The sequence below is a fragment of the Priapulus caudatus genome, unplaced genomic scaffold (genome assembly GCF_000485595.1).
Source record: "Priapulus caudatus unplaced genomic scaffold, Priapulus_caudatus-5.0.1 Scaffold917, whole genome shotgun sequence".
Lineage (NCBI taxonomy): Eukaryota > Metazoa > Priapulida > Priapulimorpha > Priapulimorphida > Priapulidae > Priapulus > Priapulus caudatus.
Genome location: NW_014577978.1, coordinates 109,188 through 122,514, shown reverse-complemented (window position 1 = coordinate 122,514; position 13,327 = coordinate 109,188). Strand labels below are relative to the sequence as shown.

At 39.4% G+C, this 13,327-nt stretch overlaps 2 protein-coding genes across 3 annotated transcripts in view; one reads left to right on the top strand and one right to left on the bottom strand.

Annotated features, from left to right (window-relative positions):
* Positions 1 to 216: 216 nt before the first annotated feature.
* LOC106814388 (nucleolar GTP-binding protein 2-like) lies at positions 217 to 11,823 on the bottom strand. Of its 2 annotated transcripts, XM_014818699.1 has the most exons (15): positions 11,588 to 11,823; positions 7,946 to 8,027; positions 7,731 to 7,825; positions 7,338 to 7,471; positions 7,039 to 7,137; positions 4,886 to 5,038; positions 4,059 to 4,217; positions 3,658 to 3,771; positions 3,319 to 3,447; positions 3,059 to 3,163; positions 2,665 to 2,823; positions 2,434 to 2,529; positions 1,404 to 2,190; positions 938 to 1,077; positions 217 to 566 (listed from the first exon to the last, which is right to left on the bottom strand). In XM_014818699.1, exons 1-15 carry the CDS (start codon positions 11,664 to 11,666, stop codon positions 474 to 476), a joined length of 2,424 nt encoding a protein of 807 aa, XP_014674185.1. In that variant the 5' UTR covers positions 11,667 to 11,823; the 3' UTR covers positions 217 to 473. The 2 variants fall into 2 exon arrangements, with proteins under 2 accessions (XP_014674185.1, XP_014674186.1); XM_014818700.1 differs by lacking the exon at positions 3,059 to 3,163.
* Positions 11,824 to 12,015: 192 nt separating this feature from the next.
* The window catches only part of LOC106814391 (cytochrome c oxidase subunit 5B, mitochondrial-like), a 4,198-nt gene continuing 2,886 nt past the window's right edge, over positions 12,016 to 13,327 (top strand). The window contains exon 1 of the mRNA XM_014818705.1: positions 12,016 to 12,131. Coding sequence (XP_014674191.1) covers positions 12,050 to 12,131 — 82 coding nt within the window. The 5' untranslated portion in view covers positions 12,016 to 12,049. The remainder of the gene's footprint in view (positions 12,132 to 13,327) is intronic.

The following is a 13,327-nucleotide window of genomic DNA, read 5'->3' as shown; positions in this document are numbered from 1 at the left end:
AGTAATAGAATATTAACCCACCTGAATTAAAGCTGCAGTAATTAAGTCGCTACGGACGTGATGAGAATCCTCGGTCATAATCGGTCATAACAGGATAATAGAGAATTGGTTGCAGCCTGACAGTTTCTGTAAATATTTGAGTTGGAAATACACATTTTGTACAAAAATATTCAATCTGGTCATTTCACCCTAAAAACTAAACATCAAAACAGTAAATTGCATTACTAGTATCATTCAATTTTATTTTAACAGCTAGACACACCACCAGCACATGAACTGTTTCTACTGGTGTTCGATAAATATTCATATAAACCAATAACACACCAATGACACAGTTCTGCAGGTTTATCCTTTTCTTGGAGCATCCCATATGGGATTATAGCATGATCGTCTTCCCACTGTCTCTTCTCTCTCCCCTCCTCCCCCTCTCTTTCTCTATCTGTCGTTCTTGTTTTCACGCCACCTCTCTCTCACTATTTCCTTTTTCTCCTTCCCTTAATGTCTGCGACCGAATAATAATGGACTCCAACCTTCTTGTCACGAGCACTCCTCTCTATCCTCCGCCGCTGGAGAGAAAAAAGATGTTTACCTATTAGTTTTTAAATCGTTGACAAGGCATTTTTTATAATATTTTGATATTTGCATTACTCCTTACATTTTATGCAATAAAGATGTCATAAATATTGAGCAATGAGGTATAAACAACTCCTGCACTCATACCCGCTGCCAAAATCTGGAAAAAAACCTTGACAACGCGACAATCAACTTCCCATCAAGTTTGTTCATGAAAGAGTGAACCAGATGCTGAGCATTCACAGATAATCATCATCTGAGGGAAAACTTATTATGCTTAGTGCTTCACGACAAAACCAAAATTATACACAGCACCCATTACAACACAATGTTCCTAAATAGCTGCCTGTCCTGAATGTCTTACCTCTTTTGATGTGAGTCTTACGCCCGGGTCCATTCCCTTATCCTCGGTGAATTCCCGTTTGTTTTTCCTGCCACTTGATGGCTCCACATCCACCAGGGCGACATTGGCTGACTCGCGTACCGTGTATTTCGTGAAGCAACCTGAGACAACATAGACGGCACCCCTGATAAGCATTTGCTTCTAACAACAGCTTATTATTAAAAGTCGAGGTTAAGCAGATGAAGACCAACATAATGCAGATCCCACACCAGAAGTGGGAAACAAAACTACTGTATACGCCATATTTTTCACGTACAGATATTTTCTCGAATTCAAACTTGATGGACAATTTCGCGAATGGTTAATTTCGCAGTCGGTGACTTCCCGAATTAGTGAAGAACAGCGTGTTGTTATTTTCGCGGTCGGGGACGCGTTCGCGAAATTTGCGAAAATGAAACCACTGCAAAATATACAGCGTATACAGTACCTGTCGTCTTCTGCTTGTTCGTCGGCCAATCATCGGCGACGTCCGTCACAGTGAATGCCCCACTCCTGCTCTTCTTCACCACCCTCCCATCGGGCCCTGTGCCTCTACCACCCTTTTTCTTATTTCTCTTCATCTTCTTCTTCACCACGGACGGCGATGCCAATTTCAAATCTGTTGAAATTCGTGTCAGATCTACGTCAGACTTAGATGCCTCGTTTGACGTGTGGGGGGCTGTTTCAACAGGTGTCTCGCTCTGTCTCAATGACCCATCGCTGTCTCGATCCATATTGCTATCTCGATCCTCAATGTTCTCCTCACCGTCAGGTTTTGAGACGAAGTCACCATCTTGAATCATGTCTGATAATCCTGACATGCCGTCATCGTCGGATGGAGGCAAAAGCGCTTCTTCTGCGGGTGCACCGATGACGACACCGCTGCCTCCGCGCGACTCACCCGCATACTCATCCTCCTCCCGAGCACCAGTCTTCCCCATCTCCTCATTGCGTGCAACTTCCTTCTCTTCTTCTTCCTCTTCCACTTCACTGTCCGAGATGACGTCGCTGTCGGCAGGACCGTCACACACTGCCAATGGTTGCACGTCATCGCCGAAGAATTCTGGCCCGACCGTGATCTGACTGAAGTCTTGTACGACCTTAACCTGTGGCAGTTGTGGTTTCTCGTCACCAGTGCCCTCTGGAAATGATGACTCATCCACACTCAACGATTCGCCGACCTTCGCTATCGACTTGCTCTCCTTTGTTGACTCCCAGAAAGGGGCACTTCTGTCCTGGAAAGATGAGAGTAACAAAGAGAAGTTATTCTTAAGCTCATCCATCCAAGGACTATGCCATATTGGTGTCCACGCCATTTTACGTCTTTTACACGATGGCTAAATAAAGCAAAACTTCAACATGTAAAACGATATTAATTGATGAAATTTGTGTATGGCCACACAGCGACAACAGATACAGCAGACACAGATATCGTTAAAGAATCGCTACGTTACACATAGATCACCCACCGCACCCACCTCGCATCCAGGCGGTTTGACGAAATACGGCAGTTTACCTCTCTGCCAGTCGTTCAGCACTATCTTAGCTACAGTAGACAGGTCTGGTTCACCACCCTGCAATGCAAACACCAAACAAAAATGACCATGCCAAATTACAGTTGACTACGTAAACAAGAATGACAAGTTCCTTCAGATCTTTGCGATTACTGTTGACATCGGCGACCTTGACAGAGCGGTTTAAGCTCTCACCTTGAGTAGCTTGCCACTTCTTCGCGCGCACATCTCAAGGAACTGCTCAGAGTCAGTCCAGTCGCTGACGCGGTAGGTCTTGGCCAGGTACTCCGGCTTCACCCGCTCCAGCACGGTGGCGATGTAGTCTTCCGGGGCTTCCACCTTCTCCACACGCACCTGAAATACAGTGAATGATCGCAACATCAATGCGTCGCGTCCCGAGTACGGGCAGGAATGATGGCAGCAACCAGGTTCTTGACCGAGTTATGGGCACAATGTATGAATACAAATCTCCATAAATATGCTCGTTGGGCTAAGAACTTCCAGTAGATAAGATAAGATTCTATATGAAGAAATTAACTATTAGTTAGATTGATCTTCACAGAGTAATAGAAATGGGCAGATGACTTACAACACCCTTCAGTACAATTTCTGTGTCTGTTTCACCAGTTGGGTAAACTACGCCAGGACAGTCAATCAGGTAGATTCTTCGCATCAACGTCACATATTGCCACACCTTCGTGATGTATAAAAAACAAACTAAAAATCAACACGCAGCATGAAAAAGACATTGTGTACCAAACGGATAAGGTTTTTTTTTTTATAATTATTTTCTTAGAGTGAAACCAATATTTCCATGAGACAACTAGAAAATTACGAACATGCATTTACCTTGGTTTCCCCAGCAATTGGAGCAACATTACAGACTTTCCTGTTTCGCAGTGTATTGATGATGGAACTTTTTCCAGTGTTCGGATAGCCTATTAGCCCAACGCTTATCTGTCTCTTGTCAGAGTGGAGCTATCATTAAGAAATATCTTTAAGTAAAAATGCATCTTCAAAGATATCAGTTTATATGGAAAATCAGAAATATCTGGGGCGATAGATGAATTCATATTAGATATGATGCGGTAATCATTACATTTAGCTTACTTATTTAGCACGTGTCGCAAACTGAATTAATGTACTAGTAACATCTGAGCTTATAAATTCTTTAATTTTCTTTTGTACCTTGGCAAACTGTCTTAGCAAACTAATCAGAGATCCTTTGCCAAATGGATTTTGCATGCTTGCATGGAACGCCAATGTGGGATACTCATGAGACAACAGAGCAACCCATCTTTGCTGCAACGAGTAAGAGAAGATTGTGTTATAGAGTAATAGAAATTATAAATTTACAATGAATGTGTATGTTTCTGTTTCAGAGTAGTTAGAGATAAATGTATGATTTCACATTTGTTATAAACTCCTGATCTGAAAGATGTGCGAATGAAATTTAAAAATCCTATTTACGCCATCACTCTAACAGGCATGCAGTGAAGGTGCAAGCCCCACAGACGATATAACCCAACATCATAAAACAAATTTTAAAGTTACAAAGCTAACCAGTGCATAATATGAAGAATGCTTACTGTCACCCATGTTGGCACCAAGTCAACCTTATTTATAACGAAGATTAGGTGCTTGTATGATTTCTCTTTTCGCATGTAGTTCTCAACGTAAGGGGACCGTGTTCCAATTGGATCTCTAGCATCCAGGACTTGAATTACCACATCCGAAGAATCAATAACCTACCAAAACCCAGGAAACCACAATTTAAATATCTAAAATTGAAATCATCACTTGTCACTTATGAGAAATCACCTTAATGTTTTTATTTCAAAATTATTGCTCAGAAACGCTCAATCTGAAAAAATATATAGCGAAATATAGTCTCACTTTACAGCAGATATATCATTGATTACACCAACGTGAAAAACACTAAGATTTTATGCAGTTATAGCATAGAAAATTAGATGTGAATATTATACATCGTAACAACATGACATTTGATTATAGCGAGAATCAATTTACAAATGGCGCCTTCAAAACAAGTCCACCCATATTGCACCCGATTATAACAAAGGGGCATTTGATTTTGTGTATGTAGTTGACTCTGTTTGTCTTTTTAAATTAGCCAATAGCTGGCGCTAGCCCAAGATTCGCAAGAAATGGCGGCGGTAATCAAAACAAGTAATCAAAATTCGAATCGTGCATGTTTTGGTGAATACAAAGGTTTTAAGACATTTTATCGTTACTTTAGACAGTTGCTGTTATTCAAGCAATAACAGTGTCGTAAAAGTGGGGAAAACACGAGATTATGTTCGAAATAATAACTTTAAACATTTAATATTTAACAATTAGTTTGTGTTAAATTATCATTCACTTACAATGAATCAAATAAGCAAGGTATTCGCACCTTATACAACTCGTTCCAGATTCGTTTTGACTGGCCCTTGAAGAAGATCATTTCCTTGGGAGCTGCAGTAATGCCGTCCGTCGGCTTTACTAGCGAGTTGTCCTTTTCAGCATTGTATGTATCGCCGGACTTCATCGCACTGTCTGCCATTGTCTACAAGGTGAGAGAATATCTGAATCACTTAGTAATTCTTCCTCAAGTAGAAACTGCCAAACAGTATTAAATCATCACTGGAAGACGACGCTTCTTTTTCATGACACATATTTTACAAGTTCTAACTTACTGATTTCCTATCTGGCAAAGTCTTGCTATTGCTTTTGATTGATGGGAGTTGAGTTCTTAAGGATACACTCAAGTTTTAATGTAAAATTTCATTGATTTTTCATTTTCAGTCTTATTCGATGGCTAGCACGAGGTGCCACCTCTGTACATACTTATTTCTCTATCAGCATCAGTGTATGTGAGCTTTCAGAGCGTTTGAGCTTTTTAAACACACATTTACTAATGATTTCAGAAACATGATCCAACCAGCCTGTTTACGGTATTCATTATACCAGAATCTATCAGCCTCAACCCTCCTACAGTCATCAACTGCCAGTGATAGTTGAAATTGCCGCACAGTCGAAAATAACACGTATACCTCATTACAGTGGCCTGAACTTGTTGACACGCAGCTAGTGATGTCATACAGTATGTAGCATTCGCGCATTTCACATCAAATTGTAAGTGGTAATCTCGTAATTTCTCACAATTTCTTAAGATGCACAGAGCATTTTACCAATTTAGTGGTTTCAGTTAGTCATGGATATGTCGCATGCAGTTAGTACTAAGAGTAGATGTTTCTCATACATTCACCCATTTCGCACGCAAGCAGTTGATCATTGTGAAAAGTAGAAAAACGCTGATATTTCTCTGCCATTACAACTCGGAAGAATTTAATTTTACACTCATTTTAATCGTAACACATTGCTGAAAAAAGGGTTTAACATTCAGTGCCATCTTTTATAAGTTATGGTTCTTTATTTGCATAAATTTTCAATCCGAACATACAATTTAAAATGTTGGCAGTTTTTTTTCTGGTAAATGTGAAACTTGGAAAGAAAAATCCGGACACACTTTGTTGGTGCATACTGTGCTTAACTTGTGGCAAACGTTTTGCTTTTACACTCTTTGTGGTAATTGAGAAATATCCAAAACACAATTTTTACATACATTTTTTAATTTCATAATTTGTATTGTTACATAATTAGGTGCTAAAATTTCATGAAATCTTTCGGCTTGAGCATAGAGATACATCTCATCTAATAATAAAACACGTGATTGATTCGATTCATTGGCCAATAAACATTTACTCTTCAATAGAGCAACACCTGTGCAAAAGCTTGAGTATATACAAAGCGAAATACAATAGCAAACACAATACTAATCCCAACCTCATGAAGATCCCACGTAGGACTGTCATCGATATCCACCTCATCAATAAATCGCGATGGATTTGCGTCCGATATCGATATCGAAATAAATCGAAAAATAGCGATCCGATACAGTATATCACAATAAAGTACATCCTTTTTCTGGTAAAAGAGTGTTGTTTATTACTTTTTGTGGCTAAAATGTAGCCAGCGAAGCATCAGTAGCATTTTTGACTGAGCGCCGCCATTATCGGAAGTAGTGCAGGGCGCATGCATACAGAGACAATCAATAACTGTGGTGTTCTATTGTCTCTGGTGCGTATCCTGTCTCACTGATCTCTATAATAAAATCTGTCTACCGGAAAAGCATGTCTGCTGCTTCGCCATCGCCGCGACGCCAGGTCAATCTGGTTGAATTCAGATATTAAAATATACTTCGCCCACGTTGCATTTAAGCACAGCGATGTATAAAATGCATCTAGTTATCATAAGTAGAAATAGAATACAATACATGTATTCTCAAATAAGTTATGTATGAGTTTACTGTACTTTCACGGCTCTGTATCAATATTTTCCAAGTTATGCAGGGGTTGAAATTAGAGTTTTATTATGGTATCGACGTATCCACTTATTGAATCGGATCGAAATATCGGAAAAATATATCAATAATCGAATCCAAATAATTTGATACTAATGACAGCCCTAATCCCACGTAGTATCTAACTAGAATAACGAACACACCTCCATGTCAGTTGTCTTCAGGTTGGGCCTCTTACGTTGGGCCTTCTTTCCAAAGGTGGTCTCAAAACTCTCAGTGTCCAAAATATGGACTCTAGCATTCTGTATAATGCAAAATTCGTGTATGCATTAAACACCACACCAGATATATACATATATACACTGACCTACCCAATATTTAGTTGTACACTTAGATACAGACAACAATGAATTTCAATACACAGTGAAGTTCATGCACATGTATATGGCACCTATATTAATTTGATCAACATTCATGGCATGGATTCATTATTTCCTTTTACCTTGGCCGTTTCATTTAGTAGAGTGATAGGCAATTTTGTCTGCTTCATTACAACCCTGTATGGGTCTTTTACTACTTTTCCCATTTCATCCTGGAAGGTCTGTAATGCTTTCTGTGTTACAACTCTTGTGTTGCCTATCATGAAAGAGAATGATTCACCACTTAGGTAATTACTCTTGGGGTTTCCAGGTTTCACTTATCACCCTACTTGCTGAATGAAAATGTGTGATGATAAAAGTCACATCGTTTAGTAATTGGTTTGTAAATAAAACGAATATTTAATATAAATGCAGTGCCAATAAATACAGCTTAGATATATATAGCATAACATATAGGTTAACATATAATAAGTTGTTCATGTATTTTAGATAAGTATACCAAATAAGCTTTGTACCAAACCATCTCCTGTTAGGCTCCACTCGCGATACAGCACCCGAGGTTACCCAAGACTGAAATGGAGCTGCTTTTACTACTTTTCCGATTTTGTTTCTGCAAAGGCAAATAGTATTTCATACTGGCAGTTTCCCCAACAACACTTTACTGCCTAACACTAGTAAAACTAACAGTACTTTCCTTGTGGTAATTGCAAAAACAATCTCCTCTGCTCACCTGACTGGTTTGAAATTTTTGTACATTAGCAGGCGTTTGATAGTCGACTTGTCCCTCATTCCAGCATGCGTTTTTACCCGGTCTGAAAAACGTTTACAAGTCAAATCAATAATGTGAGTACAGTGATATAGTGCACTTGATACATTAATTGTCGAAGCAGTAAGCAATGGAAGTAACATGACTCGAGGACTTGAGGTACTCTATTATGATACAAAGTGGCTGGAGGTACGGCAGCCGTCGTTCGTTGAAGCCCCTTTTTGGCGTTTGTTTGAGGGCTGAGGCAATTATTTGCGATCTTCTTCTGTAAAGTTTACAATAATGTTCATTTTCATACCTAATCCGAGTGTTTTCTAGCTCATCAAAACTCTCAAATCGTGAATTTATTTCCCAAGGCATTATTTCAAAATCTGCCGCCATCCGCCGCCATCTTTGTCTCGTTTGTATGAAAGCAAATTGACTGCTGTACCTCCAGCCTCGTAAATTGGAGATACGGCTGCCGTACCTCCAGCCACTGCTATTAAAGAGTTTTCCAGTGTTTTCACCACTTTCATGACACCTACCGTTATTGCTAGAGTAACAGCAATTGTCTAGAGTAACAATAAAATGTCTTAGAACCTTAGAATTCACCGAAAACTGCCAGTTTCAAACTAATCGTTTTTGTAAACATTCGTTTTCTGTCATCTTGAACTAACAGGAAGTATGGATTAGCTTGTGGCACCACCGCTTATCTGCCATAGACATAGTACAGGCATGCACTTGTTTTCAATTCATCACCGACACAAATACAAGTTTACCAATTCTGCCATTAGGCATTATCGGCATACGATAAAATTTATTGCTTTACGATGTGGTCAAATCCATTTTTCTATGCTATAACTGCATAAAATCTTAGTATTTTTGTTGGTGTAATCAGTGATATTTCTGCTGTCAGGTGAGCTGACCTGAATGCCACAAGAAAATCCTATGTCAGAGGTCAACATATAACGTATATAAGCTGGTTAGCAACATTTCCAGTACCAAATTATTATCAGAGTAGCTATATGCTCGGCAGCCGGCATATATCTGACGGCTGCCGGGCACGGTCTTCGATTTCCTAAATGCCCGGCAGTTTTTAATTTTCAGCTTTATTTCAAGTAAACAAGGGTTAGGGTTAGGGTTAGGGTTAGTGTTAGGAACTGCCGGGCATTTAGGAAATCATAGGCCGTGCCCGGCTGCCGGACATATAGCCACAGCGAATTATTACACTAGGCCTTGAATTGTTGAAGTAGATTTAATAACTTTTCTGATGGCCTTTTTTTCATAACGGCAGATGGCGCTGTAACTGTGATTATTCATATATAGGTGCAGGCGGACAGCCGGGAACTTTGCCACATCCGGGACTTTCTTAACCTAGCAACCAGCTGTGCCGGTGAAAACAACAGCCTGTCTCTGTGAGCTTACACACGCAATACCCCATTTCCAAACCAAAAGAATACTAATTTCCTTGCATATATGCCGAAAACTTGTGTAGTAGTAGGTTGTCACAATCATATATATTGCACAGATAAGAAAAGATATTTTTTTGAGCTGCCAAAATGACATAAGAGTCCAGAGAGGCGTGATAAGTCATAAGTGGCTGACTGCCACTTAAATGTAAATGAGTAAATTGTACGAACTGGAGTCCGTCAAAATTCTCCACTATTTGTTCTGATCATTTCGTGACAGGTAACTACTATTTTATAACTGCGTGTGTGTGTGTGTGTGTGCGAGTGCGTGTGCGTGCATCTGTGTGTGTGCGTGCGCGTCCGAGTGCGTGTGTGTGCGTCTGTGTGTGCGTGCGCGTGCGTGTTTGTGTATCCTTGTGTGTGCGTGTGTGTGCGTGTGCGTGTGAGTGTGTCACTGTGTGTGCGAGTGCGTGTTTGTGTGTCACCGTGTGTGCGTGTGCGTGTGAGTGTGTCACTGTGTGTACGTGTGCGTGTGCATGTGAGTGCGTGTGCGTGCATGTGCATTTGTGTGTGCGTGTAGGTGTGCGTCCAAGTGTGTCACTGCATGTGCGTGTGCCTGTGCGTGCGTGTTTGTGTGTCCTTGTGTGTGCGCGTGTGCGTGTGTCACTGTGTGTGCGAGTGCGTGTGCGTGTGTCACTGTGTGTGCGTGTGCGTGCGCGCGTGCGTGTGCATGCGTGTGTGCGTGTTTGTGTGTCCTTGTGTGTGTGCGTGTGCGAGTGCGAGTGCGTGTGAGTGTGAGTGTGTCACTGTGTGTGCGAGTGCGTGTGCGTGTGCGTGTGAGTGTGTCACTGTGTGTGCGTGTGTCACTGTGTGTGCGTGTGTCACTGTGTGTGCGTGTGCGTGTGTGTGCGTGCGCATGTGTAATCTTGGACTTTGTTTTTGTTTCACGAGACCTGGGGTAATTTTATTCAACTAATGCAAAGCAAACAAATACAAATAAGAATAGCTTAAAATATTTATCTTATGTATCATATGTATCTTACATAATGTCATAATTATAGCTACAGAAAGGCTATCTATATACTCGTAAAGGATATTAGAAGAAATATCATGAAAAAAACTTATTAAAACTTCCAAACCAAGTGACGGATAATTCGTATAGTTATGCAGTAATCCTATGGGTGTTGTTTTCACCGGCGTTCTGCTGGTGGTCACGTGACTACTGATCTGTGACGTAGCTCCGCCCGCACCTATTTTGCCTTCCTGGGGCCCGTTGTCAGAAACTTCGTAAAGTTACGATTAATTTTAAGTCTAATGTTAATGTTAAGGTTAATTTTAATAGCTTTTGCCAGAAACCAACTTAAACTTAACTTACTTAAGTGAAAACTTACGATAACATGAACTTCATAATTTCATGTCACAAGGTTGCTGATTGGATGAGAATCGATCACAAAATTCAAATTCATACACATTTATTGTACATCACAGTAATTTATGCATATTATGATGGCTAACCACATATAAATAATATTTGATGAAAAATTACGTGGTCATGAATTTATTCTGCACAACAAGACAAATTCTCACACTGTAACGCGAGAATCGTGGCAAGCGTTGCAAACCTTTAAAACAAGAGAACAAATGCCATACGTCATTTGTAAATGTATTGTTTTGTTTTATTAGTGGTAGATAATTAATGATTTTGACGTGTTTTTTAAGAAAAACACACATTTTATTCATTATTACAAAAATATAATATCACTATAATTGTAATTCGTAGTGTAAATGTGTTATTTTCAACTTAATATTAAAGTTAAGGGAGGGTCTAAAGTTAAGTCTAAAAGTCTAAAGGGAGGGTCTAATATTAAAGTTAAGAGAAAAGTTACGAGAATTTTTAATTATCTTAACTTTACGAAGTTTCTGGCAACGCTTTAAGAGAAAAAGTTAATGTTAAGGTTAATGTTAAGACTAATTTTTTTCTGACAACGGGCCCCTGGGTTTTATTTGTATAACTAGCTTAAAATTTTACAGAATATCTCCTAAATTTAAATTATACCAGAAAGCCTTATAAACATATCAAGAAGCACTACAACAAGAAGCAAACCCACCCCCCCCCACCAAGAAGGCACAGCAGGCAATTGGGCAATTCATCCCTAATTGCTGCATTTTCATATAATTCAATGTCAGTGTCACGCCTCACGAGTCACGGCAACTTTACCTGGATTCGTGCTATTTTGTGCCTTGTTGAAGGTAGCATTACCAGCCCTTCTTGGTTGCGCCGTCCTAGCTTTGCCCATTTCGCAAGAGTTATTGAAATAATATACTCTTTATGGTAATGCAGCAGCTAGTGACCCAAGCTGTAATGTTTCTACTACAGTCTACAGTACACAATATTTAGTATTTACTAGGAAATCACGCACACATGGACGCTAATGGGAGCAGCCATGTAAAATAAATGAACAGCAGAAGGAAATTTTAGAAATTCCTTCTTTTTTTTATATTTAATTTTTATAAGTAACATATATTTGTATTTTTCTTTTTATTATTTACACTATGCATAGTTTATTTTTTACATAGTACAAAGAGTTATTGTATATTAAAATTATAAGTTTTCTTTGCCACATTCATCCGCCAGGGGTTATCTCGCGAGATTTATCGAAGTCTGAAACGAAAAGATAGAATGGCTGCCACACTAATATCCCGAAACTCTATGAGTTTGGTCCGACGCAGCGTCATAATTTCAGCTATTCGGACGAAAGGGAGTAAGTACTTATATTCCCAGCTATTTACCTAACTTGAGTATTGTAACAGTAAGAAGTTAATATAAATTTATTTAGAGTGACATGTAACTGTAAGAAACGTGAGTCGTGACCTCTTGTGAGTCTTGACTCTTCACTCACCTTGCCCTTGCAGTTGCAAGTCGCATGCCATTACTGGCATTAGTGATTAGCATTACTCATTAATTAGCATTTTTTATTTTAAATTTACATGACTTATTTGCAACGTAATCATTCTTCTGGTGAAGGGTTCACAATTGTGCATGTGACATAAACTAAGAATAAGATGTCACATTATATTTGTATGTAAATTGTGTAATGAAAGATTTGAAAACGAAAAATATGATGTTGTATCTTGAAGTTGTAATTGTATCTTGGCTCCCTCTCTTGTATTTCACGACACAAGGCACTCGATTACATCGAAGTGCGGGGATTATCTAGAGAAACAGAAGATTATTACCGCCTCTACTTCTCTAAATATTAGTGTTTCTAATCACCAGGATTTTCCGCACATACCCTAACTCTGGTTTCAATAACCCGTGTTTGTCCCCTCTCCAGCCGTCTATTGTTCCCCATCCTTATATGATATATCTATTATAGCTATCACAATTATATAAATGTTCCATATCCTCTTTCATATTCTTATTACAACGGTTACACCTCTCATCGCTGAAGTTATTTCTAAAGTAGCCTTTATTGAATGTTGAATTTGTTAATATTTTGAAAATTACGTGCATTGGCATGACATAGACATAGTTACAATGCGTACAAACCTCGTAAAGAGTAGTCTTCAAAGTTCAAGGAACTATATCGAAGATGGAAAGAGAACAAAAGAAAGAGACATGGCGACGGCCCTTGGTCATGAGGACGTTAATATAATATAATAAGTACAGTAGTGCACAGTACTACAGTAGTAGTAACAGTACACATGTGCGACACAGCGTGATATACTGTATAATTTTACACAACATACATTTTCTAAAGAAAACTACACAACCTTACCACCTCCAACAAACTTCAAACCATTGATCAGAACCCTAACATAGTGGTAGACAGATGGCATTTGTGCCTATGAGCCATTTTGCATCCATTACTAAGGCTCATAGGGTCATGTCCCCCAGGGTACTGCCAGAACGTACCCTGGGTATGGTCCGGTATACCGGAACGTACCCTGGGTATGT